This window comes from Danio rerio, chromosome 24 (assembly GCF_052040795.2).
Source record: "Danio rerio strain M-AB ecotype USA chromosome 24, GRCz13ab, whole genome shotgun sequence".
Taxonomy (NCBI): Eukaryota; Metazoa; Chordata; class Actinopteri; order Cypriniformes; family Danionidae; genus Danio; species Danio rerio.
Window position 1 is genome coordinate 25,761,876 of NC_141044.1, and position 14,113 is coordinate 25,775,988.

General features: G+C 34.6%; 1 protein-coding gene across 5 annotated transcripts in view; it reads right to left on the reverse strand.

Moving 5' to 3' along the window:
- ctnnd2a (catenin (cadherin-associated protein), delta 2a) overlaps nt 1-14,113 on the reverse strand; it is a 640,689-nt gene that overhangs the window by 571,801 nt on the left and 54,775 nt on the right. For 3 of the 5 annotated variants that reach the window (XM_087309489.1, XM_087309484.1, XM_087309482.1), the window contains exon 2: nt 11,512-11,645. Coding sequence is in view for 4 of the 5 variants with exons in the window: in XM_087309484.1 (XP_087165610.1) it covers nt 11,512-11,640 (129 nt within the window). In the remaining variant the exon portion in view is untranslated. The remainder of the gene's footprint in view (nt 1-11,511; nt 11,646-14,113) is intronic. The other 2 variants (XM_087309485.1, XM_087309483.1) reach the window with 1 other exon arrangement.

Below are 14,113 nucleotides of genomic sequence, written 5' to 3' on the forward strand. Positions count from 1 at the left end.
TCCGCTGGGCTACGTTTCCAGAATGAGCTTGGGTTGATATAAAGTCATGGTGCAGTGAAAAAAAAGAATTAGTATTGTGATTGACTCCCATGAGCTTGGAGGACTGCATCCATAAATCTCTGCAATGGTCAAATAACTTATTAATAAAGTCATCTGGAATGGCAAAGAAAGCTTTCTTGCAGGACTCCCAGAGTTCATCAAGATACTTTGGATTTATCTTCAATGCCTCCTTCCTCTTACCCCAGATATGCTCAATATTGTTTACCCTGGTGACTGGACTGGCCAATCCTGGAGATATGATGATCCAGTGATGATTGGGATGCAGTTCAACAAATGAATCATCTGAAAAATCAACCTTCTGACACTTTTCCAAACGATCAAATAGAAATCATTATTTTATTGCTTTTACAATAAAATATTTATTGCTCTTTATTATTTCTTGCTCTTACAACTGGGATCCACGACAATACTTTTTGTCAGGTAGTGTATATATAATAAACTAAGTATTTATTGTTATTAAACAAACACCTGTTACAATGACCCTTTGTGTACTCCATGATTGAAGCTTCAGCAAATAAAATCACAACAGACAATCTCCCACTCGCGTATTTATAAGTTTCATTCAATCTATTTACATATAGTGGATTGTTTTCAAAAACCCAGACATTTTTTTATTGAGCCAATATACAACTGATTATTATTGTGCTGTGAAAACAATATAAAAGTTTATAATAATGTCAGCAACTTCCGGAGACGGGCTGAGAGTTTTAAGCTCTTGCTGGAACACAAATGCTGAATAATTTCCAAAACTGAGAGTCAATGACATTTAGATTTATCTGAGGAAAAAAAAAATCTCAGAATTGACTGGCACAAGCTTTACTGACTTCTGCCTCTCTGCTGGTTCCAAGTCTGGATGCCCTTTAACATAAACCCTCGAGTATCAACAACACACCATTCAATAAAACTCAAAGACACTCAAGACTTGTTAAAGCTCAAACTAAAAGTTTCCTCAGTGACTATCAACGTCTTTTCAGGTTAGTGCTGGATGCCTTAAGAGCACTTTTAATGGGCTTAGAAAGCTTTTACAAAACAGAATAAGAGAAAATAGCTAAAATATTGCTAATTACTAATGGATGCATTTAGTGACAGTTAGTAGTGACACAAAACAGGTTATGATACAATAGCAAAAAATGACATACTTGTACAGGAAATGCTTTGGCAAGGATAATTTCATGTGCTTTTGATGGTAAAATTGACATTCAGTCTTTATTTTCCTGACAATGGGAGAAAAAAGGCTCACATTCAGACTCAGAATGCCTGCTTCTCAAATAAACTGAAATAAAAAAATGGCTTGCAAATTTGATTTCATGCAGATTTTTTACTATTTCACACTTTTAAATGCACCCGCTGATCCTCCTGTGCAAGTTCTTTTATTTTTTTCTTTTATTTTTTTTAAAGTAGCAATTATTTAAAGTTTCCAAGACGATGCATGAAGACACTGCAGCTCTGATGATTAATACATATATAGTCTGCAAGTATTGACAAATGTCCTTGGATGAACATGTATTGTGTAGTTTAAACGGATTAATAATGAACAAATTGCATGTGCAGCAATGGAGAGATTAGAGTTGCTGGAATTACAACACGTTAATATATCAACTTTCTAATAACCTAAAATATGGGCTTGTTTGACCCATGACTGACTAAAAAACAACCCAGCAAATGGTTTAGTGTGTAAAACCTAATAAACTGGGTAAAATACCCAGCACGTATTCTGTCTAGCATTTTATCAGTGTTGGTAATTTATCAGTGGGGTGGTAATTATACCAAATTAGGTTGTTTTAACCCAGCATTTTTTTGTTTGTTTTATTGACCCTTTTCATATTTTGGGGTTTCTCAGCCGCAGAAGTCGTCGTAGTTGGGTAAACTTAGACTGCATTAAGTCTGCATTGATTGAATGAGAGAGTACCACAAATTAATGTTTTGTATTCCGATTTGCTCAAATAATAAAAGAGGAAAGTCATTAGCTATGTTTCCATATGAAAATGCTAATTAACTTCATGAGCAAAACTCGATTATCGCATGAATAATGTGTGAATAAAGCAGCGTTTCCATCCAACAAGACAAAGTGAACAAAATCGTCTCTTCCTAAATATCTGGCGCCAAATATCAACACTAAAAACTGAATTTGCTGCGATAAGAGAAGCTGCATGAATCTTTTCTTTATTTAATAAATGACTTGCACCTTGAAAGACAATCCTGACACTATATGAATTTGCGGTGGCATTTGAAGGCTTGAAACGCCTGGGAGTGTTAAACACTGAGAGTGTTAAGGTGTTTTAGAATGACCAAAACAACATTTCAGATGTTTTACAATGCGGTCAGCCTGCTGGGTTGTCCATTCGTATATATTTATATATATATATACATTTTTATATTTTATATTATATATAAAAATATATACTATAAAAAAATTATATATTTTTTTTTTCAAACGACTTATTCAAAATGCACAGAAACAAGACAATTCTTAAGGTTTTTTTTGTGAACAACTTAATTGTTTTATGTTTCATCCACTTATATTTGTAAAAACGAAAAAGTTGAAACTAAAACTTAATTCTGTCACATTGTTCCAACACAAATCAATTGTGGAACCCAGCAGTTTTTACAGTGATACTACCTGAATAAAGTCTTTTCGCCTATCCAAGTTTTAGGGACAACACAAAATAACTTGACTTAGATGATAATTTGGTATCAGAAGTGGCTTATATGAAAGGCAAAGGCCTTTAGATTAGGCTTATTTTACCGAAACAAAATATGATCATGCCTTGATTTTAAGGTCAGGTTTTTTTGTCTAAGGTTTTAGACAAAAGTCTTGCCACATAACAGAAATAATGTACAATATATAAAATCATGATGCAGTGGGAAAATAATTAATATTGTCTATGACTCCCATGAGCTTGGAGAACTGCATCTACACATCTCTGCAATGACTCAAATAACTTATTAATAAAGTCATCTGGAATGGCAAAGAAAATGTTCTTGCAGGACTCCCACGGTTCATTGAGATTCTTTGAATTTATCTTCAATGCCTCCTCCTTCATATTAACCCAGATATGCCCAATAATGTCCATGTCTGGTGTCTGGGCTAGCCAGTCCTGGAGCACCTTGTCTTTCTTTGCTTTCAGGAACTTTGATGTGGAGGCTTAAGTATGACAAGGAGCACTATCCTGCTGAAGAATTTGCCCTCTCCTGTGGTTTGTAATGTAATGGGCAGCACAAATGTCTTGATACCTCAGGCCGTTGATGTTGCCAACCACTCTGCAGATCTCCCATACTTAATGTAAACCATGATTTTTCCTTCACCAAACTTGACTGATTTCAGTGTAAATCTTGGGTCCATGCAAGTTCCAATAGGTTTTCTGCAGTATTTGTGATGACTGGGATGCAGTTCAACAGATGCTTCATCAGAAAAATCTACCTTCTGCCATTTTTACAAATGATCAAAAAAAAAAGTCAGCTTATTATTTGTTGCTCTTACAAATGGGATCGATGACAAGGCTTTTGTCAGGTAGTGTAGAAACACCTTGCATAAGCAATTTTTTTTTTGATGCAAAATATTATGATCCTATATAGCTTTTTAAATGCTTTTTTAAAAACAATAAATATTAAGAACTTTCAAGAATTTAAGATATTAATGATCGTTGAACACGTCATTACCATCTTGTGAAAATGGTCCATAAAGCGATTCATTCCACAACTTGTTTTGGCAGACTTCAATCTAAGCCATTTTAAGACTAACAATAGGTTTTGAGTTTGGAAACTAACAGGATGTTTTTAACAGTTGAATTACCTCCCATATGTCAAAACATGAAGGGAATTTTGATTTCTCAATTCACCACCCCTTAAAAAACCTAAAAGCACTTATCAATTTCAAGCACAAACATCAGAAAACACTACTATTCTACAGCGACTCAATTATATCTGAGTCCTAAGTGTTTATTTGCAATCCTCTTTTACTCCTATTCGCCTAGTTTCTTCTCAGTAATACGATCCACAGCAGTATCGTATGAAACAAACACAGTGATCACAGAAACTCTGTGCGCCGTGTCGTCTAATATCAAAATAAAAGCTTGCCTTTCATCTCAGCTTATTCACTGAGACCTGTCCCGCGTTTCCACTTACACCAGCTCAATTTGGTAGATGCGGTCCCTTCCCAATCAATCTCTTTGAGCGAGCCGTTGCGTCCAAAATAAGACGGCTTCATTTATAAGATCGCCTAACACAGGCAAACCTGATTGGGGCGCACAACCGCTGCCTCCTATTGAGATCACACACATCACTTCAAAGAAAACACACAAGACGGACGGTCATTTGCATCGACATAAATATTTATGAGGCCTCCTTCTTCATCTCTCTATGCTCAATACAGATTTAGCCAAGCTCGCAGGCAGGACTGACACAAAGTCATGCGTGATACGGATCGCAGAGAGCCACGTCTATATGGGTGAGAGAATACATAACAGGGTTTATTCGCGAACACAGCGAATCAGCGATCCAGTGCTGAAGTGCATTTCCATTTTGATGTGTGTGGTGATGAGGATGGTGATTATAGTGCTGGTGCTGCTGTTTATGGTGATTGCAGGAGGAGGTTGAAGGATATTCAGGGGTGGTGGGCTGCTGGGGATTTGGATGGGACAGGACAGGATAGAGGTCATAACAGTGATTCTTGCCTATAGATTGTATCAGCTGTTTACATTCACCATGTTGAAGATTATTGTAGAGTAGTGGAGCTATGATTCACATTCAGTAATTTATGCAAAGGGTTAATGATAAAATACAATGGATAACTTAATAGGGGGCGGTATAGGCAGGGTGGCTCAGTGGTTAGCACAGCATGAAGGTCGCTGGTTCGTGACCAGAATTAAGTGTCGCCTGGGCCATTTCTGTGTTTCTGCATGTTCTCTCTGTGTTGGCGTGCGTTTCCTATGGGTTCTCCGGTTCCCCCCACAGTCCAAATGCCCTTCCAGCCACAACCCATCTCTGGGAAACATTCACACACACTCATTCACACTCATACACTACGGACAATTACTCAATTCACCTACACCCCATATCTTAGGACTGTGGGGGAAACCGGAGCACCCGGAGGAAACCCACATGAACGCAAGGAGAACATGCAAACTCCACACAGAAACGCCAACTGACCCAGCCGAGGCTCGAACCAGCGACCTTCTTGCTGTGAGGCGACAGCACTAACCTACTGCGACACTGTGTCACCCTATTTAAAACATTATTATTATTATTATTATTTTATTTTTATTTTTTTATTAATCGATAAAGATGTATTTATTTATACAGCCAAAGCGAGCAAGCTACTGCAAAAGCAACGTTTTCTGCAACAGGGTGTTTTTAAGTGACCTGGTTTGATCCATCCCCATGGCACTGTCTTCCAATGAGCGGTTGCCATGGAGGGCAGGGCCATGCCCTGTACCATCGTACTAAGGTTCAATCATTAACAGACTGCTTGTAAATTTCACATCATGAAATTAATGAAATGAAATTTCACATCATGAAATTGTTAAGTTTGTAACAATCTTACATCAAATGTTACAAGACGATTACTGTTTGTTCTACTAATTTCTTAATTTACACCAAAGTATTGCAAATGTCACTAGCTTTTGTTTAGTACCAGACATCATACATTTCAGACACATACAGAAGGTTTCATCTGCTATAAAGGTTAAAACAACACATTAATTAACCTGGTTGGTTGAAATAAACACAGCATATGAGGAAAACTATATGGCATATACTTTTCAAAGATACATCTGCCTTAGTTGTAACACATATACATTAACGCCAGCGATATTTTGTCTCTACGAAATTGTATATTTGGTAGGATGTCCACATGACGAGCACATGACCCGGGAGTCATGGAAAAGTGTCTTGTGAGGCAGTTCCCACTGAAAATGCTGTAAATTAAGTTTATTCATAAACTAATTTCGAGAGGATCACGTGCTTATGATTGCATGCAGCCGGCCCCGCATTATTCAATTCATGATTCACCAATCAGATGATCCCTAAGCCACTATAAATACCCTAAATTCCATATGGCAGCCATCTTCGTTTTGAAGAATCCCCCTTCAACCCCTACTCCTCCTCCTTTCCTAGACGGGTGTGGCACGATGGCCCAGTGGTCAGCACTGTTGCCTCACAGCAAGAACGTCACTGGTTTTAGTCCTTACCAAGCCAGCCAACATTTCTGTACGGATTTTACATGTTCTCCTCATGCTCACGTGGATTTCTCCCGGGTTCCCCGGTTTCCTCCCACCATTCAAAAACATACAACTTAAGTTAATTGACTAAAGGGGTTCTTACACTATTCTATGCTATCCGAACCATGCCCAGACAGGTTAACCAGATCGTTTGCGAAGAGTGAGTGCTCTGAATCGTGCTCAGGTATGGTTCACTTGGCCAGCCCTGGCCTGGTTGGAAGAGGTGTGCCAGAGTCCAATTCACTTGGGCTTTGTCCCAATGATTTCAGTGTTTCACTCTTTTTGTCAACGGTAGCGCCACATTTTTTGAGCAGGCATTTTACAGTGAGCATTCTGCAATTTTTTCAGATATTGTAAGTTGAAAAATGCAGCGCCCATCAGTGTCACATTTGAGCTAGCTGTCAAATCACAGTGGACGAGGAGTGAAATTATACTACACAACTTTCACCACCACCACCACAGCTTGTAACAACAACGACAGAAAAAATGCACCTTAAATGCTCACAGTGTTTTTTGAGTAGCACTTCCATACCTGCAGCAAAAAAAAAACACTCCTGTGGACATACAGCTATAATATAGAAGAAGAAAAAAGAATAATAAAATGAATGCAAAAAAAAAAAAACATGCTTTCCATGTTATATTGTATACAACTGCTTGATTGTAACCAGAGTCAGGATTTTAGAGCTCACCTCTGTCTTTAAGAGGTCTGGCAACAGGTACATCAGTTTGCAATCTAATAGCTTCTTTAATAAAGCCCACTCCTGTTATTCAGCTATTTTATTTCTAATCAGCGTATTGAGCATGAAAGGCTTTCTAACACAGCGACCAGCCCACTGATATGTGAAGGCCAAACCTGCGCTGAATGTCTGAAAGCAGTTGGCATAATGAGGCTTGCGCTTGTCTGAAATTGCAAAGAAATAACCCTCACATCCTCACAAAGAAATCTCAAGGCTGCAAATATAATGCCTTAATTGCTTGTGTGATCAGAACAGAGCAATATTTTCTCTGGAAAGCTTGACATGAATAAATTGTGTTTTTTCTTCTTGCAAAAAAAAAACTATGCAAGAAGGTTTTGATTTCATGGTACAATAATATGCCATTTTCAAGAGGCTACTGTGGTATTTTAGGTTTTTCTGTTGTGAATTAATTAGGCAGAAAATAACATTGCAGAGGAAACTTTAGGAAGTTTTTAGGCCGCAGAAGATGCAGAAATGTCACTATGTGCACACAATTTGCCAGTAATGTTTGCTAGTACTTATTTTTTTGTAAAGCAAACTCTTGGCATCAAGATATCAAATGTATTGGTGTATTGATACAATAAATGTTAGAATCATATGGGTTAATGACAGTTTTAAGCCTATTATTTACTAACAGTATTAGCTGACTTTCACATCAGCTCTGAATATGAAGATGATGCAGAAAAGTTACAAACACAAAAGTACTTAAGCAAATGAAACAGCATACAGTGTACAAACAATTTTACTTTTCTTTTTTTATCAGTAGAACAAGTTTAACTTAGTGTAAATGAGATAATTTAGGCTAAGGATTTTAATATTTATTTATTTATTTATTTATTTTTTTTTTATTATTTATTATTTATTTATTTATTTTTTATTTTTATTTTTTTATTTATCTTTTTTCTGTTATCATCATGATTTTTTTATTTGCTGTGTGTTTTTTATCATTGTTATTGAATATATATATTAGATAATAATAATACATTATTAATAAAAATCTTAATAACGATTAAATAAATTAATAATATTAATAAATAAAATAATAATAAATAAATAAATGAATGAATAAATAATACTGATAACAAATAAATATTTAAAAATATTAATAATAAATTAAATAATCATAATAAATGAATAAATACATATTAATAAAGAAAGAAAGAAAGAAAGAAATGTTTTTTAAATATTAGTAATAAATAATTAAAATATGAATAGTTACTTATTAAAAATATATTTATTTATTTAGATCTATCTATCTATCTATCTATCTATCTATCTATCTATCTATCTATCTATCTATCTATCTATCTATCTATCTATCTATCTATCTATCTATCTATCTATATCCATCCGTCCGTCCGTCCGTCCATCATCTATCTATCTATCTATCTATCTATCTATCTATCTATCTATCTATCTATCTATCTATCTATCTATCTATCTATCTATCTATCTATCTATCTATCTATCTATCTATCTATCTATCTATCTATCTATCTATCTATCTATCTATCTATCATTACAAATTTTCAAATTAAAAAATAAATAATAAAAATATTAATAATAATTAAATAACATACATAAAAACAAAATAAAATAATAATTACAAATAAATAAATATATAAATAAATAAATAAAATATTTCATTCTATTTAGCTTTTATGGATTGAATTCTCTATAATAACCCTGCAATAGATTATACTAAAAACGCAGCTGTATCAACTTAAAGTTAGTTTCCCTCCAAATACTTTTAAAAGGTATGAAGTTGTACAAGTATACAAACTGCTCTTTAGAGAGAAAGCAGAGTCTCCAAACATTAAAAGCATTGATTTACACAGCCAGTGTCTCACAAACTTACACAGCTTTATTAATCAAATCCAGCACGAAAACCCCAGCACTGCTTTAAACAGATGCTCACTTCTGCTCACCAAAACGCTGCTTCAGCACCTCTGATTGTAAATGTAGTCCTTATTAAAGCAGTACATGAAGCCATCATCATTTCAAAGCTCTGATGTGCTCGCCATCTGTACAAACTGCAACTCAGAGAGAACGGGACGTGTTCGAATAAAACTGAGGGCTAATTTTTGTGATTGATTGGGACATCCTGTACAGTCTTAGGGGCCATTCCAGGTGGGACGGGGACTAAATCAATCATGAGGTAAAACCCAGGTGGCCTTTTACTGCTGAGCTGGGATTTGGCAAACATGAAGAATGTAATCAAATACAAATTACGCGCTATTATATATTGCATACTGTAGTGTCAATTAAGTCATTACCAAGACAGATTCTTGAGGTGGAGCAGGACCGTAGGGTCTGACTTTATGGCATTTCCCTGATTTCCCCCTCCATCTCTCAATTTGCATTCATTGTAGTGACTCTGGATTTTGTCCTCAGGAACAATCGCTCCTTCAAACATTCATCTTCACACACAGTCATTTTCCTCCACATCTAATGTCCTGCTAAATATTTTAGTTTTTTTCTCCGTCTTTTAGTGAGTGATCTTTAAATGGTTTAATAATGTCACACCTGAGCTTTAAACTCAATAACCCTCCGGCTTCTCTAAATCAGAAGATGAAAAAAAAAAGTATTTTTTTTATACAGTGTAAATTGTAAATAATAAGGGTTTTCAAAAAAAAGTCTATATATATATATATATATATATATATATATATATATGTATATATAAATATATATATATATATATATATATATATATATATATATATATATATATATATATATATATTTATTTATTTATTTATTTATTTATTTATTTATTTATGAGCAAAATATTCATTAATTCTTTTTTTTTTTGGCTTATTCTGGGGTCGCCACAGTGGAATGAACTGCCAACTTATCCAACACGTTTTTCGCAGTGATTGCCCTTCCAGCTGCAACCCATCACTAGGAGACACCCATACACACTATTATTCACACACATACACTACGAACAATTTTAGCTTACCTAATTCACCTACAGTATAGCGCATGTCTTCGGACTTTGGGAAACCAGAGCACCGGGAGGAAACCCACACGAACGCGAAGAGGACATGCAAAATCCACACAGAAATGCCAACTGACCCAGCTGGGGCTTGAACCAGCAACATTCTCGAAAGCACTACCTACTGCGCCACCGCGTCGCCCATATGAGCAAAATATAAAAACTATTTAAATAGTCAAACATTAAAAGTTTCATAAGCCCCTCTGGAGCTGTAGTTAGAAGCATCCCAGTTATCCCCCCGATGCCCTATTCGTTTAGAACATTCTAACATTTAAACTTAAATGCAGCATTAAACTTAAAAATAGCATTAAAGTGATCACTCTTCGGTGTAATTTGCTTTCAAAGTATTTTTGCAGTTCAGTTTTAGGGATCTTCATGTTTACAATTGCGTTTATGACATGTGCATAAACATAAGCATTGGACACTTACACTCAGCAGTTTGTACTGTGTGTGCTTGTTACCTCATTACAAACATGCCTAGAAATGTTCTTAATATACTTGCGTACTATGTTAAACTAACAAAAGAAACACTTAAACAGACCTGTGGCTTACCCAAGGCTGCCTGCTTCACAAAACTGCTTATTTTTTGTTTTCATTCCTCAAAAAATCCCTCTCGTTTTCAAAATAAGAGTCCCACATGCATAATATGCTCATTACAAGCATAGATAAACCTAAATATACGACGGTGTCATAGTTGCAGTCTTCCTAGTGGCCAATGAAATGCAGCATGTGCATTATTATTCTGTGTTTCATTCAACTTGGCCTGTTTTTTAAAAGGATTTTACAATCACAAGATTTGCATGAGAATGAGGAAACAATGATGTTTGAGGCTAATGAGATGGCTTTCCATGTACTGAACACTTGTTATTCAGCTATGCCTAGATGTATCCAGATTTTAATTCTGTGGCACCTTTAATGAAGACACCTATTGTAGTAAAATGTCATTCTGTGTAATAGCTCATATTGTTTATACATTATAAAATGCATTACAACGGCAAACAATCATTTAAAATTTGAATAATTTTATTATAACACCATTTTACTGTACTTTAGATCCAATAAATTCAGCTATGCTTATCAGAAAACTATTCATTTTTTTTTTCTTTTTAATTATGATCTCCTAAATTTTGATCATAAAGTTCATTAAAGCCTAAATATTGAGAGGAAAAAAAAGATAAGAGGGTAAAAATGTACACATGAAGTCCATACATATAATAACTACACTTACAATGTCCACTTTACAGTTAATACCACCCAGTTACCTCCCGACATGCACTTAATGTCAAAATACAAAATGGTCTCTCGCGTTTATCATTCCCCTTTTAATCTCCGTCTCCCAGAAATTGCACAAAAAGTCCAGCACCAGAGTTAATATGACAAATGTGTACAGATAACCTCTGTCTACTGATAAATCACGAACAGTACAGCGCAGAATTCAGCTTTTCCTCTGAATAAGTCTGGCTATGTGGCTGAAATGGGATATTAACAGCCCTACCTGCTCCTTGACGGAGGCCAGGATTGCAGAGGTGGTCTCTGATTCGGCTCCGTCGCCATTGGAAGCGTTCAGTCCTGGGCTGAGCATGGTGGCATTCTCCATCTCAGCAGTCTGATCTGGAACTGGCATGACTTCTGGAGAGGACAAAACACATTCATCAACAAATCTTCATCATTTTAATGCAATATAAAACCTTTAATCCTATTTGTCAATTGTGATGAACTTATATTAAACCTGTAATATGCTCATGCAAACATTATATGTAAACATGATTTTAGTATAGAATAAATAATTTGCATTTTTGTAAAAAAAATTAAATAAAATAAATAAAAACTCTTTGTCAGTTGACTTTAACAAGAGGTCTTAATGGCTTAGTTGTGTTGTGTGAAATCTGAAAGAATAAAAAAAACATGTAAGGATCTAAATTAAGACTTCTTGTTCTACTCTAATTCAACTGATGTCACTTTGCATTGTAAATGTATTAAAAATAGGGCTTAAAAACTTGCTGATTTAGGAGAAAATCTTACAAATAATGCCCCTGTGAGTCCTAAATATAGAACTCCTAAATGTTAACTCTATATATTTCACAAAGCATTTTTACACTAGAATTGTCTCCTATGCAAATCAGTGAAATGTCACGAGTAGAATAAGACCAAATTTTCCTAAAAATTTTTCAAGACCAAAATATCCTAATTGCAGACTGCTTTGGAACGAAAATATTTGACCACCAAGAGCGTTTAAAAAGTTATAGCCCTATGGTCAGAATTTATGGTAAAACTTAACAATAAGGTTCTATTAGTTGATGTTATTTAATGCATTTACTAACATGAACAAACAATAAACAATACATTAATTACACTATTTGTTCATGTTAGATAACACTAGTTAATGAAAATACAATTGTTCATAGTTAGTTCATGTTAACTGGATTATGTAATGTTAACAAGCATGAATTTGCTATTTTAATAAGGAATTAGCAAATGTTAAACTACAATTAATAAATGCACTACATGTTTCATTTATATTTAGTTCCTGTTAGTAAATACATTAATAAAACCTTATAAAGTGTGACTGTATTTATTTTGAACAAATGACTAAAAATATATATGTTTAAGCAAATATATGTTATGTGAATACAGATTTGGCTGTTTTACACTTATTTCAAAATATACATATAAACAATATTGAAAAGTATACACAATGTATTTGCTTGTTTTCTATTTACCTTATTCTTCCGCTCTCATTCACTTCCATAATTTTTTAGATGTTAAAAACAGTTTGTTATGCTGCTTGATGTTGCAACCTGATATTTTCTTATTATATTATTCTGCTTTGTCTGTATAGTCATGAAAAAAACTTGTTGGCACTTTATACTGATTTGCATCTGCACAAGTATTGTTTGCACTCCTTGCCATATGCCCCCAAGAGCATTTTTTTTGTTTACAAATTTTTATGTTTTATTTATATTTTTAGACTATATTATATGTGTAATTATATTTATTCTATATATTTTTTTATTTCTACTTTTTGTACTAATATTATATGAGAGTATGTATGTCTTGTACATGTGGTTGGATTGAAAATAAAGCTGACTTTGACTTGACTTTGACTGGTAGAGCAAGTAGTTTGACCATTTTCTGCCATTTATTATTTATCTCTCCCATAGGCAACTGAATCGGAAGTTCTAAAACAATCCCAAAAACTAGCTCACTTCCGCATTGAAGAATAAGGTCAATAGAAAAACATTTTAAACCTTTATTTGATTACAGCATCAGATGCAACCTAATATGGTCTTCTACAACGTGTTAGAAATCTCTAACAGAGACTTCTCCCCTCTCCATCAGCCAATCACTATGTGCATAGTTAAGGATAATACAGACATCATGCATAGCAACGAAGTCAACCCTGCCCTTGCTCTCCGCTTAAAACTTCTCTTAATTCCTTAGTAAAAGTTTGTCTCAGCAGCTTTGTGAACCAGATTAAAGAGAAATTTTGACCAAATGTTTCATGAATACCCAGAATGATAAATTTACTCAGTGTTCATGAATCAGTAAGATGATTTGGTAACACATTAGTTTAAGGACCATTTTTCAATATTAACTGCTGTCTTATTCCCTGCCTATTATTACTGTACTGGCAGTTTGTTTGTTCTTATAAAGTACATATTCTGCACCTTACTAGTTACTAGCTGACTAACCAACAATAAGCAGCAAATTATGAGTTTATTGAGGCAAAAATCATAGTTATTGGTTTGCTAAAATTTTACTGTTATCTTAAAGAGAGTAAATGACCCAAAATATGTCCTAATGAACACACAACTGACACATTTCAGATTCACAACAATGAAATCCACCAAAAGCAGATAGTTAGACATTTTCAATCCAGTCTAGTGCCTCAGCTATTTCATAAAGCCCCACGGTCTATTTACAGTAGCAAATTAGCAAATGTCAGGACGTAGAAGCAGATGATTGATACAAGCTATGAAGCATCTGTATTGATTAGAAACAGATTCCAAATAATAACTGAGCTGGGCATTAGCCGGATTCAGATCAAGATAAATGGTTATGTAGGACAATCTCTGGATGTTTTGTCACACTCAGCG